General features: G+C 40.0%; 1 protein-coding gene across 2 annotated transcripts in view; it reads right to left on the bottom strand.

Annotated features, from left to right (window-relative positions):
• Positions 1 to 9,050: 9,050 nt before the first annotated feature.
• The window catches only part of Lpar3 (lysophosphatidic acid receptor 3), a 76,131-nt gene continuing 58,003 nt past the window's right edge, over positions 9,051 to 27,178 (bottom strand). For both annotated transcript variants that reach the window (XM_063257532.1, XM_003479063.5), the window contains one exon: positions 9,051 to 10,735. In XM_063257532.1, the coding sequence (XP_063113602.1) occupies positions 10,410 to 10,735 (326 nt within the window). In that variant the 3' untranslated portion in view covers positions 9,051 to 10,409. The remainder of the gene's footprint in view (positions 10,736 to 27,178) is intronic.

Below are 27,178 nucleotides of genomic sequence, written 5' to 3'. Positions count from 1 at the left end.
TCTCAGTTGTCTTTAGATTTTTTTCCTGCACTCAGACAGTTATAAAATTGATTGGTTGAAAGCTAAATAAAATAGAACACAGTAGCCTACTTTATCATTTGATACTAGCTATTTATTATGAGCAGTGCTGTGTTGGGATATCGACCCTGAGATTAAAGCTGGAGAAATATAGATTCTGAGATTCCACGGGCACATAAAGCTCCCAAACCATGGTGACAGATGATAATGAGTTTACACTTAGAGCCCATCTTTTATCTCAGTGGAGCCCAATAGCTATCATTTTTTTAAAAAATAATGAATTGTGCAAACAAAGCATAGCACATTCACTTAGCAGTTTTGAAATGCAGCTTCCATGGGTCTCAAATACATTGTTAGCTGCTAACTGTATGACTATTGAGAATAGATTCTCTCAGTGCTTTAATTTGTTCATTGGATTATTTATTCCTTCATTTACGTCAATCCACCTGGCCTTAGGGAGAAATACCCTTCTCTCCGAGTATGCCTTACACTCATCACATTCTTCCTTGCATCCTTGCTAGTTTCTTCTGACTGGAAAGGCTTTTTGCTTCTCCAGAAACAAACCTCACTCCTTTAAGAGTGAGACACAATTCAAGTCTCACATCTGCCATGAAGTCTTAATTTGAATCCTGAATTCTGGTTTTGCTGGTTATTAGTTATGGAGCTATGAAAAACTCTGATTGCCGTCCTGAGTCTCAGCTTATTCACTCTAATATAGAGGTTGAAATCTTTATCTCCAAGGGTTATTTCAGGATCAGGGGTATGAAGTGCTTAGCACAATTCCTAATCCACTGTAGGGATCTAACTAGCATTAGTGTCCTGCTCCCTTGGCTCCTACTCTTTAAGTTATGATTGTGATTAGATGTACAGTCCACCCCCAGGTAGTTAAGCATCACTGACTTTTTTTTTTTTCTTGGTACTGGGGATCGAACTCACAACCTCCTGCTTGCCAGGCAGGCACTTATGCCGCTGAGCTAAACCCTTGGCCCACATCACTGATCTTTTACAGCTGGATTTCCTGGACTTCAGGCTCTTCAGTGCACTCACTTTTCACTTTTCTGCTTTCATCTGTGATTCTCAACACTGACTGTACATCACAATCAGTCTGCATGCAGCTACCCAGAGATTTGGATTTAATTGGTGGATAGAACAACTCAACTCCTTTTTATAGCATGACAGCCAGGCAGATGGATGTGAGGGAGAGGTGCATAGCCCTATCCGAAAGACTGCACCCCAAATCGGTACTGTAGGCTCGAGGTGGGCCTTGTTCTGGCAGCCCTGCTCAGTCCTCTGGCTCACACTCTGTGTTGCTCCTATGGACTGTGATTTATTACTTTGTCCTCTTCTCTGATCCCAAACTTCTCCTAACTTATCATTATTTTCTGGTGATGACTGGGATATTCTTTCACCCATAAGAGAGGAGTAAAAAAGTGTACACCCCACAGCTACATCTTACAGCTTCCTGCATACATACCCTGTCTTCTCTCCTTTTACTGTTGGTGCAGTGTTCCTGTGCGGGCCCAACACCGGTACTTCTGCCTATACACCAGAATCTGTTTCTTCCACTTACTCCATCTCTATTGGGCCTTTCCCACCATCACATAATATGCTGCAATGATTCCCACTTAAAACAAATGCCTCCCCAGTCTCATATGTCCTTTAGCTACTGCTCCATTTCTCCTTTTCAGAAAAATCACACACACACACACACACACACACACACACTCAAAAATCATGTCCTGGTAAACCCCATATCCTCTGTGCTGGTGGAGGCCCTAATGCGAAAAAGCAAGGAAGTAATGCAGCCCCCACACCCTGTGCACTGGGGAGGCCCTAACAGCCAGGCAGCAACAATACGGAAGCCATGCAGCCTCCCTGCGTGCTGATGGAGGCCCTGCTGGCTGGGGAGAACCAGCAGGGAAGCCACCTCTGCCCCCTGCCTCCCCACAACCCATAAGCAGCCAGATGCGACACAGGCTAAGATGACCATAACTGAAGTATGCAAGCAACCTGACATTTAAGTTGTTTAATTGACTTTGCAAGCCTGGGGCCAGTAGCCTGAGCAACTAATTAGAGGATAAAATTATGCAATATAGTAATGACTGTGGATTTCCCACCGTCCTATCACTGTTTTGTTCTTTTTTACTTTACTGTTATGTTTTACTCCTTTTAAAATAAAATTTAAAAGTCATCTGTCCTCATGATCTCCAACCCCTTCTTCCCATTTTCTCCTGAACTCCTTTCAGTTGGTCAGGCTCTTATCCCCACAGCTCCATTGGTGTCGAGGTCACCAATAACCCCTAAGATCACATCAACAGTTCAGTCTGAAGCAGTCTTTGCTTTGCTGTCTTCGACAAAAATTTTTGTTCCCAGGTCTTCACAAAATTCTGCTTCTCTTTCTACACTCGTGACTTCTTTTCCGTCTCCATCACTGACTTATCATTTGTCTGACTTAGGAGGTGAGCTCTCAGATCTGTTCTTATCTCTATCTATACTCACTGTCCAAACGATTTTATCCAATCTCACCATTTTAAATACCACCCACATACTGGTGACTGTGAGACTGATATTACCGCCTGGACCTTTTCCCTGAACTCCATATTCATTTATCTGGCTACTTCCTTGACATTTTCACTTGGCTCTGTCTCTGTGGCATCAAACATAACACATCTAAAACTGAATTCCTGAATCCCACTCCCCCCAACACATTAGCCACTCCTACCTTGTTCTCTTACTAAAAAGCAATTCCATTTTTGTAGTAGCTCAGTATCCCTTGAAGTTATTCTTTAGACATATCTCTTAATATTAAATTCATCAGTAAATTCTAAATTAAATTATTTTCAATGCTAGTAAGTTATGTATACTAATAGCAACCACTACACATACACAATGCCCTACTCTGTTCTAAATGCTTCACATATAACTTCTTTAATCTCTATAACCCTATGAGACTGATGTGATTACTAACCCCATTACATAAACAAGCTAAATCACAGAAGTTGCCCAGTCATCCAACTAGCATGTAAAAGAGCCAAGATGATTTTAGCATTTATGTGTTCAACTCTCTTGACTATGTTTTACTTTATTTAGATTATTTAGAAGCTTGAAATGGTTATAAGTCATGTTTTATTTTTGTTTGTTTTTTTAAGACAGGGTCTTGCTATGTAGTACAGTTTGGCTTGGAACTCATTATGCAGCTCAGGCTGGCCTCAAACTCCTGAAGATCTTCCTGCCTCAGCTTCTGAAGTGCTGGGATTAATGGAATACACACCTGGAAAATCATGTTGTTTTAATCACCTTTGTGTACAAAGCCTTTTCCTTGGTTAGAATCATTTCTTTAGCATGTGTTTTCATAAGCTGAATTGCTCAAAGAGCACAAAGATTTTTTAAAATTAAAATTTTACTAATTTATTTATTTTTATCTAGTTGAGATGGGGTTTTACTATGCAGTGCAAGCTGGCCTTCAGCTCACTCTGTAGCCCAGGCTGGCCTCAAACTTACAGCCATCCTCCTGCCTCTCAGCCTCTTGAGTGCTAGGATTATAAGTACGCACCACCACACTCTGCTAGCACAAAGATTCTTAATTACTAAAATGACTAGTCCATTCTTGGTAAACATCACTTTTTTGAAATCTAAAGTTACATGAGATTCTTAGAAAACTACATTTTTTTCTAAATAGAGAACAATCTAAAAAATTTAGTTAGTTTTGATCCTCCAGTTAGTTACTATGTATCATAAACATTCAATTTTATGGTCTTCAGTTTCCTCACATGTAAAATTGAGATAAACCTTACATTAAAACTTCTCCGTGGGTGCATTAATTTGGCCTTCATTTCTATCAAACCAAGAATGTTATTTCTTCCCCAAACCATAAACCCTGGAATTTAGGTCTATTACTATTCCTTTCTGAAAAGGAGTTTGTCTATTGCACTGTGTAGGTGCACAGCTACACTGAAGTCTGGCTTTTGATGACTTTGCCTATCTGGATTATATACCTACTTTTGCCCATTCATTAATGTTTCAAGATCTGGGGTCCTGAAGGAAAGATTATGTCATATGTATGTGCCATAGTTGTGTATCAACTGTGACCATCATAGTTTATACTTACAGTCTCGTCTTAACCTTGATTTTATAGATCTACATAAGGAATCTGTAATAATCTGTAATAGTAAGTAACTTACATTCCTATGCCTTTTTTTCTTCAGGTTTCAGAAAATCCCATTTCTATGCTATGTGGCTCTTCTATGTACTAGTATTGTATTCTCTAGATAATTTTCATCCCTTATTGTAGACCTAATTGTAGTGTCTTCTTTCTTCAATCAAGAAAAACTACTAGAACTGGTACCTTCAAAAGGAGAAAATTCCAGAAGCCAAGAATCCTCCTCCTTTCCTTCTTTTCCTGCCAGGTACGCTGGCTTGTCTGTTGGCACTCAATTCTGATGCTGATGTCTTCTGTGCCCTCCACGGTATTTCTCAGAATACAAATCCAGTAGATCTGCCTGCTTAGATTCTGCCAGCACCTACCTGGCAATTACGATGGCGGAAGAGGTAGAAGGACGCAGCAGCGGCCATATTCTTCCTCTAGCAGTGAAGGTGAAGATTGAGGCTTCCATCAATCTCCTGCCTCTGGAAGCCGTTTCTGGAAGTTCCTGGCCTGTGCAGCAGTGATTTCCTAAAACTTAGCTGCAAAACTGAAACCTAATTGTGGGATTTCCTTCCATTTCCCTCTTCTAGCCTTTCTACCTTTTTACAGACACTGAACTGGCTGTTTTAAACGCCTTCCTGCTTCAGATACCCAAGGTGATTTCTCTTTTTCTGACTGAAGACTGACTGATGTGCCTTAAATTTATATAAACCTGTGGCTCAGCAGTCACCTCAGCAAAACAAAGCAAGCAAGTCTAATTGAGGTTATCAGCACCAGAGCCTCAACCCATAAATTGAAAAGTGTTTTCAACTCAAAAAAAAAATAGCCAATTTATGATTTCCTTGGTCTCCCCAGATCTCACAGAATTTCACATCTATGAGAATTTAACTATGGCAAGTTGAAAGTGCTGATATAAAAAATACCATAAAAGTTGAAAGTGCTGATATAAAAATATTATGAAATTTTGCTGCATAAAATTGCAATCCTCTAAAAAATCCAAGAACTGTGATTTTTGAGGCTAGATAAAAAATGCCGCACCAGTATCACCAGAGCGTCTACACGTCCACCTCTAATATGTTGAGCTCCTTTTTAACTTTCAATTCCCTTGATGTATGTATCTGTTTTACTTATGATTTTGTTAATTTTTAAGGATAGGACTATGTTAGGGGGTTGGTTGGTTCCTTGATTCCTAGGAAATGTTCAAAAGACATTAGTCAAATTAAATATAAAATAAATAAGTGATTTATTTGCCTTGAGGGAATAAACAGCAGCTCACACACTTCAAATTGAAGTCACTTTTAGCAAACATAAGAAGATCACTGAGGGATCTCCATACGAATGACAGGTGCTGTCACTTTCTTTTAGAAATCTTTTCTCTATGTATTCAAGATGGATTGATGTTACGCAGCAATCTACAGGTATCCAATGAGCCTGGCAATCGCTACAACCTTCAGCTTATCAATGCTGGTGCTCTATGTAGGAACTCAGGCCATTGGCATATCCACAACAAGGGCAGCACACCTTCCATGAGCACCATCACTCACTCGGCACACATGGACATCTTCCAGAACCTGGCTGTGGATTTGGACACTGAGGGTCGGTATCTTTTCTTGAATGCAATTGCAGATCAGCTGCGGTATCCAAACAGCCACACTCACTACTTCAGCTGCACCATGCTGTACCTTTTTGCAGAGGCCAACACTGAAGCTATCCAGGAACAGATCACAAGGGTTCTTTTGGAACAGTTGATTGTAAATAGGCCACATCCTTGGGGTCTTCTTATTACTTTCATTGAGCTGATTAAAAACCCAGAATTTAAGTTCTGGAACCAGGAGTTTGTACACTGTGCCCCAGAAATTGAAAAGTTATTCCAGTCGGTTGCGCAGTGCTGCGTGGGGCAGAAGCAGGCACAGCAAGTAATGGAAGGGACAGGGGCCAGTTAGATGAACTCGATCTCCAGTGTAAAGGTGTCACTGCACCACGTTCATAAACTGAAGAATCCTTTCAACTCTTCCTGACTTTCCCAGCCCTTTGGTTCTCGGGGTGTCTGTCCCACTTACTGTTGGGGCCGGCCTCCTGCCTAGGTAGGCAGGTTCCAAAGTTTAAATGCATTTTTTTTACTCTTGATGCTGTGAATATCAATCACTTTGAACTTGTGTAAATATATGAAAAAAAAAACCCTTTGGAAAAAAAAAAAGATGGATTGATGAGAATATATTTCCCACCTTCCTCAAACAGATTTTAGATGAGCTCCCCAAGTGATTCTTATGCACCCTAAAACTTAAGAGCCACTGCAAAAATTCAAAACACATTTCCTCTTCTCTTTTTCTTTAAAATCTCTATGCAAGGAGTGAAATCTAAAGAATCCAAAGACGTACAGCTCTTTCTAGGATTACAGCTAAGAAATGATGCATGAAATTGGAATTTTGAAGTTCAAAGTTCCTTACAGATCATTTAATTTAAACTTCTCATTTATATCAGCAGTCTTATCTATAGTTCTACACACAGTTTGAGACAGAAGAGAAATCAGAACTGAGATAGTCTGACTTTCTATCCAGCACTTTCTAAGGCAAGGTTGTCACACACATTTGTATGAGTGATGAACTGCCCAACACCACGCATGTCCATCATGCTGTGGCCAGACATATGCATTAGCATGGTTTTCTAGTCAGATAGCAGCAAAGTTCTAACAAAATTACTTTTTTTTAAAACAAGTAACAGCATCTTGAGGAAGGGCACAGCTTTCTAATATGCACGAAGATGTAACATGGGCTGTGGCAGGCAGCTCCTCCTCCTTTTAATTCAATATACCTTACTTGTGTACAATACGCAGGTTCTAAACTCAGCAACAAATACAGCACAGATTCATTTATGGGAACTTCAACTATGCAAAGCTGAAATTGCTGATACAGGAAGATCTTATAGAGTTTTGCTGCATAAAATTACAACTCTAAAAAGCTGCCAGAACTGCAAATTCCAAAACTGGCTGGCCCAGTGAATTGCAAATGGTGTTCATGGACTGTCGTGCAATGTGCTGCATTACAAAATGTGGTGTGACCCACACTTCTATTGATGTGTCCTGAAACTTCTATGTGTGACTCGGTAACCACTGCAATACTGTTTACACTATAAGCTTTCAGGTCAGAAGTGATAGATCTGATGGAACCCTTAACTACATAATCAAGAGGCTCCCATCTGTTAATTTAGGAGAAAGCACACTTGAAAAGCCACTGGAGAAAATGGCATAAAAATAAAATACAGCAGTGAGGCCAAAACCTACAGGGACATCATCCCATCTAACGTTTATTCCTTTGTGAGAACTAGTCTCAAATTATGAATATTTCAAATTATGTAATGTATTCAGGACAGCATCCTTTACCTAAAATGCAGCTCGCTTTACTTTAAAAATCATGTCTTTAAGTAATCCTAACCCCAACTCTGTGCCTGAAAGCCAATGTATAAAGTTGAAAAAGCCCTGGGGGGTTTCCAATTTAACACCACAGTTAGTGACCCACAAAGGGAGTGTAATTTTATGGTAAGTGTCCCAGAAGTTAGATCCGTTTTTGTGTGTTCTTAATTCTTTTTAGTACACAGTGAGATGCATTATCACATAGGCAAATGCTGTGGTCAGTTTTAGTTCAGGCGCTGATAGGTTTTGAGTTTATCATTACATTATGTCAATTTAACCAATTTAAAAAAGAAGGTCAAACAATCTTCTTTCCCACCGAAATAGCATAGTAATGAGTCAATAAGCACAAAATACTTTTAACCTCAGGAAACCTGATTTGTAAACACAGAGCATGGTAAGCCCTAATCTACATAGGGTAACATCTATAGGTAAATAGAGCCACACCTTCTGTTGCAACTGATGCTGACATTGTCCACCTACCTGGTCCTTCCTCCCAAGCCACCCTAGCATGGATTGACCATGAGCTCTAGGGCGCCGAAAATGATATATTTTGATCCTTAGTCTTTGTAAAAAGCATCAAATGGCTGATTACAAGGGAAACTGCTGGAGGCTTACACTTAACTGAACCATAAAAGTTTTGGGATTGCTTTTTATTTGGAAGTGCACAAATGTGGGTAGGGTGTTTCCATAGTTATATCCAAGCCCAGGACTTCTAAAGCCTATAGACTGGTCTGAGGTCTACCAGTCAAATGAAAAAAGAAATCCACCAAGAAACTTCAACAAATTGTTTCCTACCAAGTAAGCAGTCTTAATAAAGGACTAACTTCTCTCACCAATAGGGACCGATTATAACAGCTTGGGCAGTGCTACAAATCTAAGAACATGAAATCTTGCTTTGCTAGGGATTACCTGCTAAAATCCTGATAAAATATTCACTATCACTATTATAATGACTTTCAGGTCAACTCAAGACATTAAAATCTGTAAAGAGACATTATTCCTTTGCTTTATTTCTCTACTACAGGTGGGCTGCTTTTGCTGAGTGGTCTTGGCAAGCTCTGTAACCCCCGGCATTCGTTATTTCCGAATACTCACGACTTCTCTATTCTGTGTCAAAGCTGAGATGTGTGAGTGCATAAAAACAAAAACTATGTATTTCTACCCTGCATTTCCACACCTTGGATCCCTTCCAGACACCATTGCAAATATGACACTCTGCTGCAGGGTACTAAAAATGGTTCTTTCCTCAAAATAAAACCTTTAAAGATCCCTTAGTAGCTATTCAGGGACTGGAATTCAATTTCAATTCTCCACCCTTTGGCCAGCTGTAGATTCAAAATGCTTACATAAAACATCAAGAGTATTTCTTCATGGCAAATTTGATTTTTCTTCTGCAGTAGAAATGGTGCCAGAGTTATCACAAACTGTATTTTTACTTACAAAACACACAAAGCAATAATGTGCCTCAACAAGAAAGAATAGATCTTAAATTTTATTTTATAGGTAGGTTTGATATAAGCTTCAGATAGACCACTTACTACACAGAGCTTATGAAATCTACACTTTGAAATCATAATACTCTATTCTAGGCCACAATATCTAAAAGCACAGCTTCTCAAATTCTTTTATTTACAAGTAGTTCCTGCACATAAATGTTATGCCACAATAGCTAAAAAAATGTAAACTTCTTTTGCAAACTACATAAATACTATATTATCTGCCTTGAAGTTATTTTTATTTTAAATCACAATATACTTTAAATGTCTTATATAGAGAACTTTGGTAGCCTATGAGGATAACATACTATTTTTCTGTTATACTGATTTGCCTTTTATGTTGCCTACTTGGGTCTTTGAAGGAGAAAAATTCAAAATAGAACCTGGATCAAAATTTATTCCACAAGTAAGATACATTCCAAAATGTGTTGATAACCTTGGGCAAAATATGAGACGTGAAATTATTCCACAAATACTAAATCTAACAAGCCACCAGGAATATGGAGGAAACTAAAATTAAGGATTCCAGTCATGCTCAGATTTGATCCTATATGGAACTGATTTCGTTTGCTTCTCAGTGTATCTTTTCTCAGTTATAAAAACTCACTTTAAGTGAAGTTTCTCTTTTCATTTACAGCACAACAGGTCACATCTATAAGTGACTGGCCTAGGCCAGAAAGTCCAGGTGAGCAGTGAATTTATTTCACCAACCCTGTCCTCGGTTCTTTGAACATGAAGTTAAATTGTACGGGTAGCTGTGCACATGTGCGTGCAGGCATGGGGAGAGGACCACACCAAGGCCTTTTCTTACTTCAAATGTTCTTTTTCTAGAAAAAAAAATATCACATTTACTGAGGTGTTATTCTTCGATTTCGACTAATACCTAGCTACCGGCCACGGTTTCTTTGAGGGAAAAACAATACCATTGCTGAAGCACTTCTGAAAGTCTTAAATGCATGCAGAAAGAACTACATAGGTTTTCTTAGCAGCTACATGAGGTGGCTCAAGTAACATTATTTATTATTTACTGTGGCCTAAGCCACTTAACATCTTTTAAAACACAGAAAATGGCTACAGGATGGCCGAGGCAGATGCTCTGAGCAGCGGACCGTGGCGCTGCCTCCTGAGTGTATGCGCAAGTTCGCAAAGGGCACAGTGTGGTCTCTGCACTGCTCACACTTCGCAACTGTGACATCAAGGAGAAAATAACATTGTTTTACATCTAGCGATGATTCATTTAGATAGACCTCATTAACACTGTCATGGGCTTCAGAGAGACAGGGAAGCATTTTAACAGCTCGGCTTCCAGGGAGGCCTGGGTGAGTGGAGAAGAGTCTGGAGCTCAGGAGCTGCTTTTGTTGCAGACCGTGCCTTGGCTAATACTATCTTCCATGCACTGGCTGCCCGTGTCGCTCCTGCTGAGGATGGTGGAGGGGATGCGGGAAGGCTGCCTCTCCGGGTTGCTCTCTTGCCAGAAGCAGATCATCTTCTTCATGGTGCTGTACATGTCCTCATCCTTGTACGAGTAGATGATGGGGTTCATGACCGAGTTGAGCAAGGCCAGCAGCAGGAACCAGCGTTTCACGTGCTGTACGCCGCACTGCGTGCAGTTCAAGCCGTCCAGGAGCAGCACTACCAGGCCCGGGGTCCAGCACACTACAAACGCACCTGGGAGAGAGAAGAGCAAGCAACACGCGCTCAGACTTAAGGCTGCCATTCAGGCTGCTTTTGCAGATTTATTTTGTCAGCTGCCAAGCAAACTCCCAGGCTGCCTTGAACGTTTGAAAACCTGGAACCTCTTTTCTATCCACCACATGCTACTTTGCTCCCTTATGTGGGGTTATTACTGAGGGTTTGCATTTACACAGCATTACTCGGGCACCATCTCTGAAGGTCTCTGGACTGCAACAGGAGACAGCTATGATTATTATCTACAGCTGATGGATGGGGAAACTGAGGCCCGGTGTCAAGGGTGAAGTGTGAGGCCTTTCTGATTCCAGGGATCATACACTTAACCTTTCACTCGTCTGTTCTCCAAATCAGGCTTTCTTGAAAATCTCGCTGTGATTAATTCAGTCCTCAAATAAAACCCTACACAAGCTTTGTTATAAACAAGTAACCATTACCTCCAAGGCATTCTTCTGGTGCAGAAGGGATGTGTGCAGCATCCAGCTGTTTGGTATCAATTGAAAGCTCCAAAAATCCCACCATCGCTGCCCTAGTGTTTTCACCAAGTCACTTGCTCAAAACTTTTACTCTTTATAAATTCTCACTGATGTGAGCACTGTATTCCTTCTGACATATTCACAGACCATTTGCTTAATCATCTGCTCTAGATTTAGATTTCGGTCAGACATAAATCTTTCATGACAAGATAGTCAGAAACATGCTTCCTAGATTGCAGCTGAACATAAACAGTGGTCTCTTCCAAGTTTCCAGCCATTGGATCACACGTACCTTACATCTAAACCTCCTAACATTTTTCTACTGAAATATGAGACCCAAGTTCAGTATTTTGCAATTTACATAGCTGGCTTTTATAGCATGCTTACTATAAGCCAGACAATGGTGGAAATGTCTTCTTTGATTATCTCAAAGGACCATACCACGTCGTTGGTGTTATTATTATCCTCAGGAAACTGAGGCACCCAAGAAGTTACATAACCTGCTTCTGATTACATAATCTTTAAGGAACACCTAATTTTAAACGCAAGCAGTCTTTATTCATGGCTGTGTCCTGGCCACTGTGTGACCTGCCTCAAGAGTCTTCCGATATACTTATCATCTCAAAATGTGCTTGCACATAACCCATTCAATAAATATTCATCTCAAGTTGACTCTGTGCTGGGAGCTAACTCAGCAGTATGTGAGATGAAGGTGGTATGCAGGGAGCTAAAATGCTGACATTTTAGCAAAGAATGAACAAGGAAGTCCATAAAACCATACCAAAACCTAGCTCTGGAATTCTGGACATTATTCATTTTGTGTTATCTTTCTTCTGAGAGATATAACACTAAGCAAGATGAATCAAGAACTACATAGAGACAATGCACAGCAAGGAAGGAGCATGACTTTTGGGGTCACACTATGCTCAGCCCCTGTCTTATGAGTTGCCCATTTTAGGCAAATTACTGCTTCTCTGAGCCTTCCTTTTTCCCCTTCATTCTTATTGAGCCATGAACTATATATTAGATACTGTTCTAAAAATTTTTTATTAACTCATTTAATCCTCATAGCAATCCTTGGAAATAGGTAAATCAATATTATCTTTATTTTAAGCCTGAGGCAACTATGGCACAGAAATGTTAGGTGATGTGCTCAAAAGCATTCAGCTAAGTGTGAGAGTCAGGATTTGATTCCAGGCATCCCAGTACCAGAGTTTGTGCTCCTGTCCCTGCACTAGGCTGTTCCACGGTGGGCATTTTACAGAAAGCATCTTACAATGAATGCATGATCAGAGGCTACATCTGGACTTTAAGGTCATATCTGACTGTGAAGCTACATATACCAGAACTAAGTCATTCTTCAGCTAACAGAAAGATTTTCTAGCCAAAGAAAGGAGAGGATAGAACAAGAGAGGGAGTGAGGTTGGCTCTGGTACAAAAAGAATGAAATAAAAATATGATGATTTTTATCTTTAAGCTCTTTCCAATGAACAGGAAGAGGCAAAGTCTTCATTGCCAGAAGAGCTAAAAAACAACAGGCTACTAAGCTGGGCAACAGCTGCTTCAGAGATGTTACCTTTAGCTGCTCCCAAGCATACTTCCTGGCAGGCAGTAATCCAGGAAAACATAGCCATTGCAAGATCCCTCCATCCAGAGGCCAAGCTCTAACCAAACACATCTCAGAATAGAGGCACAGTCTATCTACCCATCCATTCTTTAGAGGTTTTTATCATATGTCAGCAGCTAGATAAGAGGCCCCAAGAAAATTAAAAAGAGAAGAAAATGTGAGGAATGGACTTGGCCCTGGGCATCGGTAATCTTGGAGAATTCTTAGAGAATGTGGGAGATGTCAGAAACATACAAATGGGCAAATGTACTAATTCTTAAAGGGGTGAGAGAGAAAGAGAGATCAGTCAGAGCCATACCAATCCTCAATACATTCTAGAAGAAAAAACTAAAAGTAATGTTCTTTGAGTATTTAGCCTTAAGGATCCAACCATTACAATGAAGTACCAGCTGTGTTCAAAGAAGTTATGACTGGTCCAAATCACTAAAAAATAATCAGGTATCATCAAATAGGAGTGAGTCCAGAGGCATCTCTCTGGGAACCAGGGGATATGTTTTTCCCAGGTGGAGTGCATGATATTTTAACTGTTCCTCAAAACTAAAAGGCTTTCACAGAGAGAAGAAACATATCTTGAACCATTCTAGAGTATCACTCAGAACAGAAAGGCACAATGAGTGAGAATTTGGATTTAAGACTTTGAGTAATGGAGGTATTTAGAAAGCAACACATTATTGTGTGTGTGGGGGGGGCTTTAACCAGGGTATTTCCTTTACCTGGCTGTTCCTGTGTGTGTGTGTGGGGGGCTTTAACCAGGGTATTTCCTTTACCTGGCTGTTCCTGAGATATGCCAAGGGAAGAGATTTTTCCCTACAGGAAAGGTAAGCGATGTGTCTTCTGATTTGTTTTCTGTGCAGAAAATTGCTAAGTTCTGTGAAATTTTGACTTTCAACTCTCCACAAAATTCAAACAAATTTGATTTGCTTGTCAGACATACTTATAAGATGGTACGGCTGAAAACTCTGATGAGAATGGATTCCCTAAGCTACTACCTTTCCCCAAGATATCTGGCCAAATGAACCACCAAGGGGGGCCTTTTAATAATGCAGCCTCTAGTCCCATATCAGACCCAACATCGGAATCTCTGCGGTAGGATGTGGAAGTCTGTTGGACTGACAGGTTCCATGAGTGATATTATGTGAAACTAGTTTTGTAAACCATTTGTCTATGCTGACACAAAAATGGGTTCCATTGAGCTGACCCCCACAGCAAACCTATAGACTCCATGGACTTAGCAAAAAGGCATCAGAAAGATAGGAGGCCCTGAATTCTTTAAAATGAGGAAACACTATGTACAGAGATCAATATATTCACCTCGTGTTTGGAAAACTGTTTGAGCACATATGCATAAATCAATGTAAACTCTAGCTGCAAAACTGGTGTATAGGCAAGGCACACCCATCTTGCCAGAAATGTCTTCCTGTCTCCTCATCTAAGTCTACTTTTTCCTCTATGCTTGGTTCATATTCTGCCTCCTCCACTGATCTACTGATCCCTGTAACCCATGCTGATTCTCCCTCCTCTCAACTCCTGTGGTACTCTCCACCTGCAATGCTTGTGTGGCACTGGCCACATTACTTGCTCCATTCCATGCTTTCATTTTCTGAGAGCTCTGGATCAGGCAGAAGCTCAGGGTTTCATACATATGTCCAATCCAAAGCTCACAGCCCTGCAAGGTTACTAGTCTTACTATTGTGCTAGTGTAACATATGATGTACTTGAAGTTTATAGTGCTTCCACAGTTTTTCCCGGGTCTGTAAGACAACAAATAGAAGAATCACAATTTGAACCCAGGCCCAATGCCCCCATGCAAGGCACTCGAGCGCTGTGTAATCCTGGAGGTAGTACTTTATACTATTCTTAGGTACCATCTCCAAGCTTATTATAAGCCCTCTAAGTATATAGACTGTGCGTCACATTTGTTTGATCTTAGATCTATGGATGGAGCCCCACACTCAGTAGCGTAGGAGATGAGCAAGGTGACTATAGCTGAAGTTTACCAAGAGCCAACACAAGGCCAGGCTCTGCACTAGTGGTAGCACCTGCTGATATAAAGAGTATACCAGTTCTGGCCTTCAGGTGTTACAGGGATGGACACAGCATCTGATGACTCAAAGAAGAGCCAGGCTGAAGTAACAGATGAGCTGGTTGCTGAAGGTCAAGAATTACTGTGTGGAGGTTAAAAACACAGCATGATATATATGGGGAATTCCAAGTAGTTCAGGATGGTTTTAACCCAGGTAGGTGATTGAGGAAGTAAAATGAAGTCCAAGAGGGGAACATGGGCTAAATCCAGACCTCTATGAGCGATACTCAGGGGTTTGTATTTATTGTATAGATTAGACATTCTAAGCCTTTTCTAAGTCAGGAACTCACCCAGAGAATTAAGTCTGAATGCGCTCACATAGCCACTTCATGTAATAAATAAGCTCTTATCAAGCATCTAGAATGGTATGAGTTATGCACCATCTTCAATAGGTGCTATGGCTTAAATACAAAGTGTCCCCCAAAAAATATGTGCTGACAGCTTGATCCCCAGTGCAGCCATGTTCAGAGGTGGAGCCTAGCTAAAGAGGTGACTGGATCATAAGGGCTCTAACTTCATCAGTGGCTTCATCCACTGGCAAGTTCACAGTTGAACAAGCCACTAGAAGGCAGGACCGAGCTGGAGGGTGCAGAACACTGTTATGGTTTTGAAGGGTGCACCGTGTCCCCAACGCCTCACTTGCTATCTTTCTGCTTCCTGACAGCTCTCCTCTACCACACCTTTCTGCAGTGACATTTCTGCCTTGAGGCCAGGCCACTGTGGGCTGAGATCTTTGAAACTCTGAATCAATACACACTATTCTTCTTTAAGCTGTTAACATCAGGTATATTGTCACAGTGATGCAAAGCCGAATAATACAACAGAGATAAAATGTTTCTGTATCCCATGGGTCATAAAGGAACCCCAATAAAGAAGGCTAGATCAGAGGTTCTTCAAACTCAGTGATAGCAACTCAGTCAGTAGGTTATAAAATCAATTTAGTGGGTTACATTTAGTGATTAAAAGAAAAGAAACAGAAGGCATCAGAATATGTCGAGTACAGCAAAGGTATATTTCACGAAAATTATTTCAGTGACAGATATGTGCATGCTAGGTTATCATTCAGAATTTACACTATTTATTAGTGTGAGCCCCATATTCAAAAAAGTTTAAAATCCACTTATGTTAGATTAGTGGTTTTCAAATTGCTTTTCAGTGGAGTATTTTTCCCAAAGAAACTCCCTTGTTAAAACCAAGGTTTTTCTGACTAAAGAAAGGGCTAAGGAAGGCATGTTGATATAGCCTCATGTAGCAAGATTTATTCTTGTCTTCAGATTCCAACACGCCCCCTCCATACACATGTACACATTGAGGCCCCTCTGAGGAAGCCTCGGTAACTCCACTAAGCACAGGTGGAAAACTACTGCTAGAAAATGGTAGCTTGTGGCTGGGGATTTAGCTCAGCGGCATAAGCGCCTGCTTTACAAGCAGGCAGTCGTGAGTTCGATCCCCAGTACCGATAAAAAGGAAAAAAAGAAAAAAAAAAGAAAGAAATGGTAGCTCTGAAAGATTTCTTTTGTCATGTGTGTGAATAAGTCTTGAGCCAAGTGTTATCTGCATGCTCAGGTTGAAGAGGAGGCACATGAAGTTAGAAGTGTGTCAGAATCACCCGGGGGGCTTCTCACCATTGAGATTGCTGCCCCCACAGCCCTGCCCCGCTGAGTCCCTGTAAACAAGAAATCCAAGAAGGTGGTGTCTGAGAACCTCCAGTCTTGACCAGCTCCCTGGGAAACGCTATGGTACGGTAAAATTTGAGAACCACTGGCTGCGGCGGGAGGACACAGCTGAAGTCTGGCCAACATCCAGGTGAGACTGACGGTGACTGAAAAGGCCACGGTCTACAGGAGGAGTGAATGGTTTAATTTTAGCGTCAGGCACTTAGAGAATCTGCAGCTTCTCTGGATGCATGAAGCAGTAAGAAAAGGTGTTTGTGGGGTCAGAACTCTGAGAGCTCCCAAGAGAAATGTTGTCTTGGGCATCAGGAGACAGCAACAAAGCCGTATGTCTTTCTATTAATAAATATTTACTGAGCAATCATCTGCCATGTGCCAGCTACAAAGAGTGGATAAGAAGTCTAATTTCCTTCCATTGCTGGGTGACAGGTCCGATATATTGATCATATGCAGTTATTTTTTATTTGGTGTTTTATCTTCTTTTCAGAACCTATTTAAGAGACTCACTGAGTCTAATTAGACTATAAATAAGCTTTGCTCTAGTAATGAAATAAATGAGTTTGAGTGCTACACTCAAAAATCAATGAGTTCAATGTTAATTTTTAAAGTATAGTGAATCATATACTAGAATATTCAATTACAGTACTGAAATGACATTTTAATGCTGTAATTTAAAGTAATCAGACACATCAAATTAAGAAATATTTAATGCTTTACAAGGTACAGTTATACATGAAAATATTGCTGATAAGTGACATAAAAGATCCTTCAAAGTGCTTGAATGAATATTAAATCTAGATAATCTATAAGTATCCTACTCAGATTAGGAAGTGAATAAAACATCTCAAACAATATCCTGGCTTATCTCCACATTATAGGAAATAAGACAGAACAGTATTCTATCTGGAAGAAGTGCCGTTAGTGGACGGATTTAAGACAGTTCAGCATTCCTAGGGTTTTGGTGACAGGATGTACATAAGATGGTGACCTCAAGTTATATGAAACCTGATCTTCAGGACTCCTATGTGTATATTTCTATCCTGTCTAGTTGCACATGTCACTCTATTTTCATCTGTTTAAAAATTCACACATGTAATAAACAACAGCAAAAGCATCTTGACATGCGAGTGGCACACAGAATATCCATAGTGGCAAAAGCAATTACACAAAATTGTCTCACTTTGGCACATGGACTGCTAATTTCACCAGACAGGAAGATATATTTTAAATCTGTTCACTCTGTTATTCTTTGGTATTTAGTCCAGGAAAAAAGCAGCAATAATACTAACCCTGTAAACCACAGGGCTGTCTGATTTACTAAAATAGAAAATTACAGTTCTCCATAAAAATCAGGTTGTGGACCTCATACTAGAGAAGTGCTGTTTTTATTTGAAATTTTAAAAGTAAAAATTTTAAGTAAATGGCTAATTTTAGCCAGAAGCGTTACAATGTGTAAGTTTTACAATAACAGAATATTCAAACAAAAGTGCTTCTATGACATTAAATAATTTGTTGAACAATTTAAAAACTAACACTTCCAGATGGGATGTGCATTAAAATTCATATTCATTTACCTGTATTGTTATAGAAGTCCATTAATTGAGAAAATTGGTTGTCACATATATGAAAGATATAAAAATACATACTGCTAGTAAATCTGAATTATTTGTCTGTCAGAATATAGAAAAGCAGTGAGATACTTCAAATAGATGATGAGCAGTTAAACTTCACACATATGGTTCATTTAATACTATTGTTACTACTCTTAGAGCTTTTGATTCTAACAACTGGTTTCAGACACTTGTTTTAAATTTATGGCCAGCTTTAGAAAATTGAAAACCTTGATGCCAGCGGGTGATGAGATAAAATTTAAAGCAGAGCCTACCAAGTAGGACCACAGCCTAGACCTAATTCTAGTGTTTAACTCTAGGCAACAGCTGGGAATCATAAACTGTGTAAGTAAACACCACCTCCTCCTCCAGATTCCTCTTTAAGCATGCTGTCTATTGACCAGCAATACCTCAGCACCTCATTAACTGTCCTAGGAAGGGCTCCCGAGTTAAGAGAAGGTGTGAGGCCAGTTTGTGCACATCAGCAGAGTGGTAGCTATTTGCCTGGTATAACCCTAAAGACTGACTGACCCTAACTAGCCTTTCTGAGGATCTCAGGATCTTCTCAGTCAGTTCTTCGGATTACAAAGGCATTGTGGCACCTTAGCTAGACACACTAACATACTGAGCTGTAGGCATGTGGTATTTTATCACATAAGCCACCTGTTACACACAGTGGATGGAGAAGGGATATCTTTGACGGAGTGGAAAAATTCAAAATCCTGTGCAGTATCCACACAGGAAAGTTGACCTAAAAAGGCCACAAGATTCCTGAAGTGCAACTAATACAAAACACCATTCTGAGCAGGAAGGGTGGGGAGAGGAAATAGTAGGAGCTTGAGGAACGGGCTGACATATGCAGAGATGAACATAGAAGAACCACAGCTTGATGAAGTTAAGAAACTAGAAAGTCCTGACAGAGCTCCGCTGCCTGTCCTCCACCCTCTGCTACGATCATTAAACAGCCATCACACTCTCGCTTCTGAGCCCAGGCATGACCCACAATCTACGGCAGCACAGTGCTCCAAGCAGCCTCTAGCAATCAGATACAATCTGCCTTTGAGTAAATACCCTCTCCTCCTCCCCATTACAGCAAAAAGAGCATAGGCTTAAGTCAAGTAGAACTTGAGCTGAAATTCTGGTTTATGATGGAGGGTAAATTGGTTCACTTTCCTGAGCCTGCATTTTATTATCTATGGGGTGATGTTACCAGACAGGGTTTTTGTGAGAATTTAGTGAGATAACAAGAGGGCCCAACATAGAATACATCAGTCCTAACTGCCCACACAGTGCTGGCTACTTCCGTGCTCTGCGTGGTATACAGTTTATCAGCAGATCTGGCAGAGTGCTTCAGCCGCTCTTGTGTGTCACATCTGTGCATGTGCACATGCATGCAGCGTCTCGGTCCATTTTTTCTGCTATCTCAAATACCACAGGTTATCCCAATGATGCGCAATAGCTTATCTATCTCCTGATTCTGGAGAATGAGAAGCCCAAGAGCACGGTACAGGGAGCATCTGGAGAGGGCTTCATGCCATGGGATAACCTGGCAAAAGGCCAAGCAAGCATCTAAGAGACAGACAGGGCTAGAGGGAGCTGGATTGAAAGAAGTCCACTGTAAGATAACAAACACACCCCTGGGTGAATGACGTGAATCCATTTGCGAGAGCAGAGCCTTCATAATCCAATCCCTCTTAAAAGTCCTGCCTCTTCTTGTTTTTACCATGGTGATTATGTTTAAAAGTGAGCTTTGCCAGCATATTCAGGCCACGGCACATGCATGCACTGAGAATTTAATCCACTTTACCTTGTTTCTATAGTACGCATGTGTCTCTCCTGCTAGACTGACAACCTCAGAAGAAGTCCCTTTTGTCCTTATTCCATTTGTGATACTTGATGCTTAGCCAAGTGACATACACCTGACAGATGCTTAATAAATGTTAAACAAAACAGTATGATTCGAATCCAGCCCCTGAGCTACAGCATGATTTTAAAATGCATTATTCTACATCTCTGCTCCCAGTTTCTTTGTTTGTGTACTAAAGGAAGAACCACCCACGGGCTGCTGCTGGCTTTTCTATTTGATGACTATGAGATTCCCTCACAGTTTCCTTTAGTCACAGCCAATACACAGTCCAAGAAATGGGAGAAAGGCAAAAATGGATGCTCTACCTAACTCCAGGTAAGAGATCTTTGTGATAAAATTTAAGATGGAAGACACAAAGCCAAACAAAACTGGGGTCTTGGCAGGACAGCCAGAATGCACCAAGCTATCTGAGCTCCTGTCAAGTGTCAGGGGCTGTGCTATTCACTGGCAAGAACAAGTCAAGGAGGCAGAGGAGTACGTGGTTACCGGGCAAGGCGTATGTGAGATGCTGGCTGGGCTTACTGCCTGAACATTTCCGTGAGATCTGAGTGAATACGCTCCATCGGGCCCTGGGGATTGATTTTTGGAATGAATAGATATATTACAAATACCTCTGGCTGCGCCTGATGATAAAGGTGATGCAGGGGAGACCACTGAATCGCTCCTCTTTCCCCAGAACTAACTGTCTGATCACAAATCTACAATTGCTATCTGGTGTTTATAAATTCCCTGTGTTTAAATGTGTATCATTAAACAAAATATTCCCAGGTTCAATAATGGGTCCTAAGAAGCCTCTTACTCAAACAGGTCTAAAAGGCAGGGCCTGGCTTGCCTTGGTCAGAAGCAAAGCGGATGGTCCCTCAGGCTCTCAGTCCCAGCGTGAGCACTTGGAAATATCTGACAACAAATAAAAGGACAAAGGTAGAAACAGCATTTAAAAGTTACAAAGCAACCAGACTAAATACTGACAGATCTCCTCGGGTGACTGAAGTGATAGCCAGCAAACACATGGACGCTATATCACTGCAGTGTAAGACTTCACAAGGTTACATTGCAGTATTCTAGAAAATGTCACTCACAGGGAATATAAGGACAATGGTGCCCTTGGGGGCTGTACAAGGTGATGACTAACACTGCTCAATAGCGCAATAGTTACTCTATTTATATAAAGATGTTATATACTTATTTATATATGTGTTATACTAACTAGTTCTCAATGACTATATCTAAAAAAGAAAAAGATAAGATGTGATTTTTACAGATAGTCTGAAGAATATCCACTAACTCATTTGCCAAGCTAATCTCTGTTATTTCTGATCTAATACGTATCACAAAACCTCAATAGGCATTTGGTTAAGCTTTCATGCCTGAAACATTCTGTGAATACTGTAGGTTTTTAAACTCCTGCTTTCCTGGCCGAGGTTTCCTTTGAATGATTGAAAGCACTGTTTATTTAAGATTTTAAAAAATCCTCGGAAATCCAGAATTTTATAATAAAACTAATAGCCCTGAAAACCCTAAGATTAAAAATGACTTGCACCAAGGGAAGCTTATCTAACAAATTATGATTTAATCAAGCAGTAAAATACATTTAACTCTTTTTTTTTTTTTTTGTCTTTTTCATTTTTATCGGTACCGGGGATCAAACTCACGACCGCCTGCTTGCAAGGCAGGTGCTTATGCTGCTGAGCTAAATCCTCAGCCCCATACATTTAACTCTTAAAAAAGTAATGATTTGATGTAAAATATGCTCTCAATTTTTATTCTTAACAAGAAAGTTTATAAAACATTATACATAGGTCTGTGGCTAAATGAATAGATTGTTAATTCAGTAAATAAACTGATGAATCTATTATACATTCAAATAGGTATATTTGTGTTCTTAGAAAAAAATCTTAGCATATAATATATTAATGGCATGATCTAAATTATGTTTATCTTCTTTATAACTTTCATTATTGTCTTAACTTTTTGCCATGAACATATCTTTATTTTAATAATATACCCTCACTAAAACTATACGTTTCCATTTTGCGACTAAATATATTTTCACTCATAAGATTTCTACTGCAACAATGCCGTAAGATTGATTCTATCAGAGGAGACGCTAGAAGGTTGTGACTGACTCTCCTAAAAAATCTCTGAGTGGTAGATTCACGTCATTATTCACTCTGTTTTGTCTGCAGTTAGTTCACTGAATAGGAAAATGCCAAGAAAGAGTATGAAGGCACCATTAAATGGCAAAACCTCACAGTTACCTTTGAAATAGAACCTGCAAAGATCAATTATGGAGAATGTGAGGATTTATTAATGAAAAAAATAATTAGAAAATTTTATTTTTGGAATTTTTTTATCAGTTGTACATGAAATCACAAAAAGTACAAAAGCAAAGAAAGGGAAATACCCTGTGCCATACGCTGAGTCAAAAGGTTCCAAGTAGTTAGTTCTGCATCAGGTCCAAAAAACACGACTACTGCTGGTCTTTACTGAATAAAGGGACTGGTGGAGATGGACTGGCGGAGCTGCCGTAGGTTACACGCTATGGCTGTGAGGAATACTAGTTTCCATAGGACAAAGTCCATGTCCCACATTACTGAAGTTTAAAAGTCTGAACAGAGTCAATTCCTCCCTTCCTTGGGAAGTGGAACCTACTGATGACACTTGTGGCTTTCCTTGAGAACCCACTGCGAATACCCTTCACTCTCAGAGTGGGTAGACAGACAGCTGCCTTTCACTTGTCCCTGGTGACAGAAGTCACCAACTACAGGCACTTAGCATGCCCTCTGCTTCTAACAATCCTGTGGCCCACCCCATTCAGTCTGCTGGGTCTAAGGTACTATAGATTAAGAATGTAAACAATCATAGTTGCTAAGAAGCTGAAGTGAATAAAGTCAACAGAACTCTGAAGAATGACATCAGAAATAAAGCACATTGTAAGTGAGATAACTATTTTTGTTGGGAGATCAATTTTCACTATGCATTAGGTATCAGAAGATTGTCAGGGATACCAGGAAAACACAGTATCTCTCCATATGGGCTAATTTTAAGAATTCACTCTCTCCCATAAAAGATAAAAAATTAACCCACCATCATCTTGACCACTTAAAATCAAAACAAAACACAGTGAAATTTCCCCTGACATGCTCTCTCCTCCAAATCAACAGGTTATTAAGCAAGTAGTTATAGCTTAGCTCCAAATTCCATCTGAATTTGGACACTGGAACTATGATATAAGAAAACACAATCGCCTCTTTTATTTCTCACCTATTCAAACGCCATACAGTGAAAACAGGCTAAGCAAGGAATGGATGTACTCAGAGGTAAAGACAATATGCCGTGAGTATATCCTGCAAATTCTTAAATAACCAACTTCAATAACTCATTTTACTTTTTAAAAATGCTTTCATCTGCCAAGAAGGATTCAAAAGAAATTCAAGTGACCAACATCTATGTATCTGACATTTTAGCTTGGCAGGGATATGATTCAAAGGACCAAATTCTACACAATACCTTCTACTTGCGACCATAGATCATATGTGACTTTCCCCTCCATTCCCTGGAATTAGTATTTATTGTAATTCGCTTCACACGAATGTAGTGTAACAATACTTTTGTTCTCTAAAGACGTTTTTAAAGTTTTCTTTGAAATATACAAAGCAATGCCAATAAAACCACAATGCCAGTACCAAGAATATTGTAATAATTACTGATTAATTTTTTTAAAGGATACTGTGTAACGCTATGGGAGCAAACAGATTTGCTTTCTAAATCTCCTTGTTCTCCAACTGCTTAGCTATCTGCCTGCATCCACAGGATCAGAAAATTAGTGGCTTAAGTAACGATTATAGCAGAAAGTGGCAAAGTGGAAGAGAAGATATAATAGAGTATGTGAAAAAAATGGAAGTGAAAGGCAAGAAAGGACAGATACGGGAAGCAGGACAAGTGGGTGTCAGTGAAGTATCTCATGTGAACCTGAAACAGGAGAAAGGTTGCTCTGGGTATTAAGTCACCAAACAGAGATGGGACAGTTCTCACATCCACAAAGCCTTTAATGAAAAATCTGACTGAGAACAACAGCATCTCAGGAAAAAACATCATCAGATCCAGGGATGTCTAGGAAGATTAGCTTAGGTGTTGACTATCTAAACCTATTGGTACTTACACCTTTCTGTGCAAATTAATACACTGGCATTGTAGTTAGCGCACACATACTCCTAGGGAGAAGAAAGAAGGAGGGAAAGTCAGTGCTGACCGCTTTCCTCTCCTCACATTCTTTCCTCTGCCACTGTTTCTGCAGGGTGATCTCATTCGTTAAACTAAAGGCCAACTCATTTGTCATCCTTCTGCAAATCCTTCCCCAGTCACTTTCCTTGGGCTGAGTCAGATATTCCCCTCACCTCATTCCCATGGCCCTCTCCATATACTTATTGTCCCATTAGGCACCATTGCTGGGTCATCCCTCTCGGTGGCCAGCGAGAAAGACAGCACGCAAGGGGCCGAAGCCCCTCACCCTGTATTCTCCTTGAATTCCCCACTCCTAATCTGGCTGTCTGCTTAGTAGTTACTGAGTTCTCATAGAGCCAGGAAAGAAAAGCAGAAAGGAAACACAGAGGTAGCCCAATGGTGGAAAGTACCATTTTTAGACAAAACATTTCTGAAGTAATGGATCCAGATCACTTTTGAGGCTCCTCAGGACAACAGCACTGAGAGACCTACCTGACGAATCCATGCAATAGCCAATTCTGATCTCACACTTTGCAAGTTGGTTGGCTGAAATTCAATATGCATTTCATAACAAGTACACTGAGAGATGGGGCTTAGGTCTTTCACAGAAGCCTATTTCACCCACATGCTATCGATCATTTTATAGCTCAGGGGCCCCTGATCCCTGGGCTATGGACAGGTACTAGTCCATGGCCTGTTAGGAGTCAGGATGCACAGCAGTAGTGAGCAGGGGTTAAGGGCAGTGAAGATTCATCTGTGTTTACAGATGCTCACATTATCACCTGCCCTGCCTTCTTTCAGATTAGCTATGACACTGGATTCTCATAGGAGCTCAAACCCTTTTGTGAACTGCACAGGCAAGGGATCTAGATTGCATGCTCTTTATAAGAATTTAATCTTTGCTTGTGTATTCTATAATTTCAGCGCTTAGGAGTCTGAGGCAGGGGGATCACTATGAGTTCCAGGCCAGCTGGGGAGTCAGTGAGTTCAAGACTAGTCCGAAGTACATAACTACATAGCAAAACCCTGTCTCAAAAAACAACAAACAAACAAAAAACCCAAAAAATAATTTAATCTTGAAATACCACGCCCCTCCTGTTCTTAGAAAGACTGACTTTCACAAAACTGGTCAGGACCTTGGTGCCAAAATGGTTATGGACACTATTATAGGCAATACAAGACTTACAGCAATTTGATTTTATTTAATGATTTTATTCATTGATTTATTCTTGAGTAGTTACATGCTTTTTATCCTTGCTAATATTAAAAAAGAAAAAATTTCAAAAGTCTCCTCCCAAACTGTAAACTTCCAAGTTTACAAGGGGTGCACTCCCAGGTCTTATAATGGGTAGAAGAGGTATTTGAGTTTTGGGGGATTGTTCTGCTTTGTCTTGTTTTGTTTTAAAGAGCTTTTAGTTCATTCTTAACACTCCGTATACCTCTGATACTTTTACTTGAAAGAAAGCTAAATTAAATCTTAAACCATACTACTCTGTTTACTTTATATACACATACATACACATATACACTTTAAATATACACAGCTGCTTCATATTATATACAAATACAATTTAGAGTTCATAGAGTATTGATAAAAATTCCCACTAGAGAAAGACTGAACATTCCACGTCCTTGGGTCAGAGCACTGTTTTCAACTAAGACACTGTTTCAATTGAAAATTGAATAGCATTTAGTCCTTACCATTTTGTCCTGTCTGAAATATGAAGAGTCCGTCTGCTAACAGTGCAGTATGGCTGGACTCTCACCTTCTTCTATGGGAAAGGAAGCTCACAATTCCAGTCTGTGCTGCCAACCATCAGCAGGCTTCTGCCGCATCTCGGAGTACTGATATAAATGCTAATGTGCTCCTTTCTCTTATTTTTTTCCCATAATCATCATCAACACATTTATTAATCTCTGTAAGAAATACTGGAAGTCAAGATAACTCAGAGACAATGCCTGTCCTCTCACAGAGCAAAAATTTCAGCACAAACATTAAAAGAAACTGTCATAAGTGAGCATATCACACGAATGGGATGGGCAGAGGAGATAGGACCTCAAAAAAGAAGCCACAAGTTGGAGTGACTGAAGAAGAAATGATGGCAAAGATAGGGCACAGGATGGGGGGTCATAAAGGAAATATAGGAACTGAATTACTAGGGAGGAAGAATACTCACAATGTGTCCCCCTGAACTCTGGCCAAACATACAACATGCAAACACACCACACATCTTCAAGCTCAGGCACCATATATGACACTATAACAATGAAGAGCCAGGAGAACTCCCAATCCACACTTCACTTGGAGACTAAGTTCCCCAGTACCTGGGAGGTGAGGTCTCCTCCTCTCATTTTGAAAAGATTATTAATGTTTGGAACAGAAGAAACCCATGCCTTCTTACTATCCTTGTTTTTCTATGACTGGGCAAATCAAACACATTTGAACTACATTACATCATGGTTTGAAAAAAAATTCTTTGTTTAATAAGTTACTTTTACTAGTACTTAACTTACTAGCATTTAATTACCTTACTAGTAATCAAATGAGATTAGTAAGTAAAAATGTATAAACAAAAACAAATAATTTTATAAATTGTGGATTAGTGAAGAGCAAGCATCTAAATCACATGAACACAGATGCTGTGAAAAACCACCTAATGTTTAAAGTCTTTCTTTGAATCAGAGATTACTACCTTGGTCCAGGATACAGGACAAACAAACATGCTAAATTCAACAAAGGAAGCCTAGAATGCCATCTCATTTAAACTATGGTGTGAAAGACATTGTCATATTCAATTGGCAAAAAGCTCATCTTCTTGTCCCCTTTACTTCACGGGAAAAAGCTTAAAACTTCCTCTTTCC

This window comes from Cavia porcellus, unplaced genomic scaffold (genome assembly GCF_034190915.1).
Source record: "Cavia porcellus strain 051 isolate PalLab524CR breed Dunkin Hartley unplaced genomic scaffold, mCavPor4.1 scaffold_1, whole genome shotgun sequence".
Classification (NCBI taxonomy): Eukaryota; Metazoa; Chordata; class Mammalia; order Rodentia; family Caviidae; genus Cavia; species Cavia porcellus.
The sequence above is the reverse complement of the archived record's forward strand: the minus strand, read 5'-3'. Positions and strand labels throughout refer to the sequence as shown.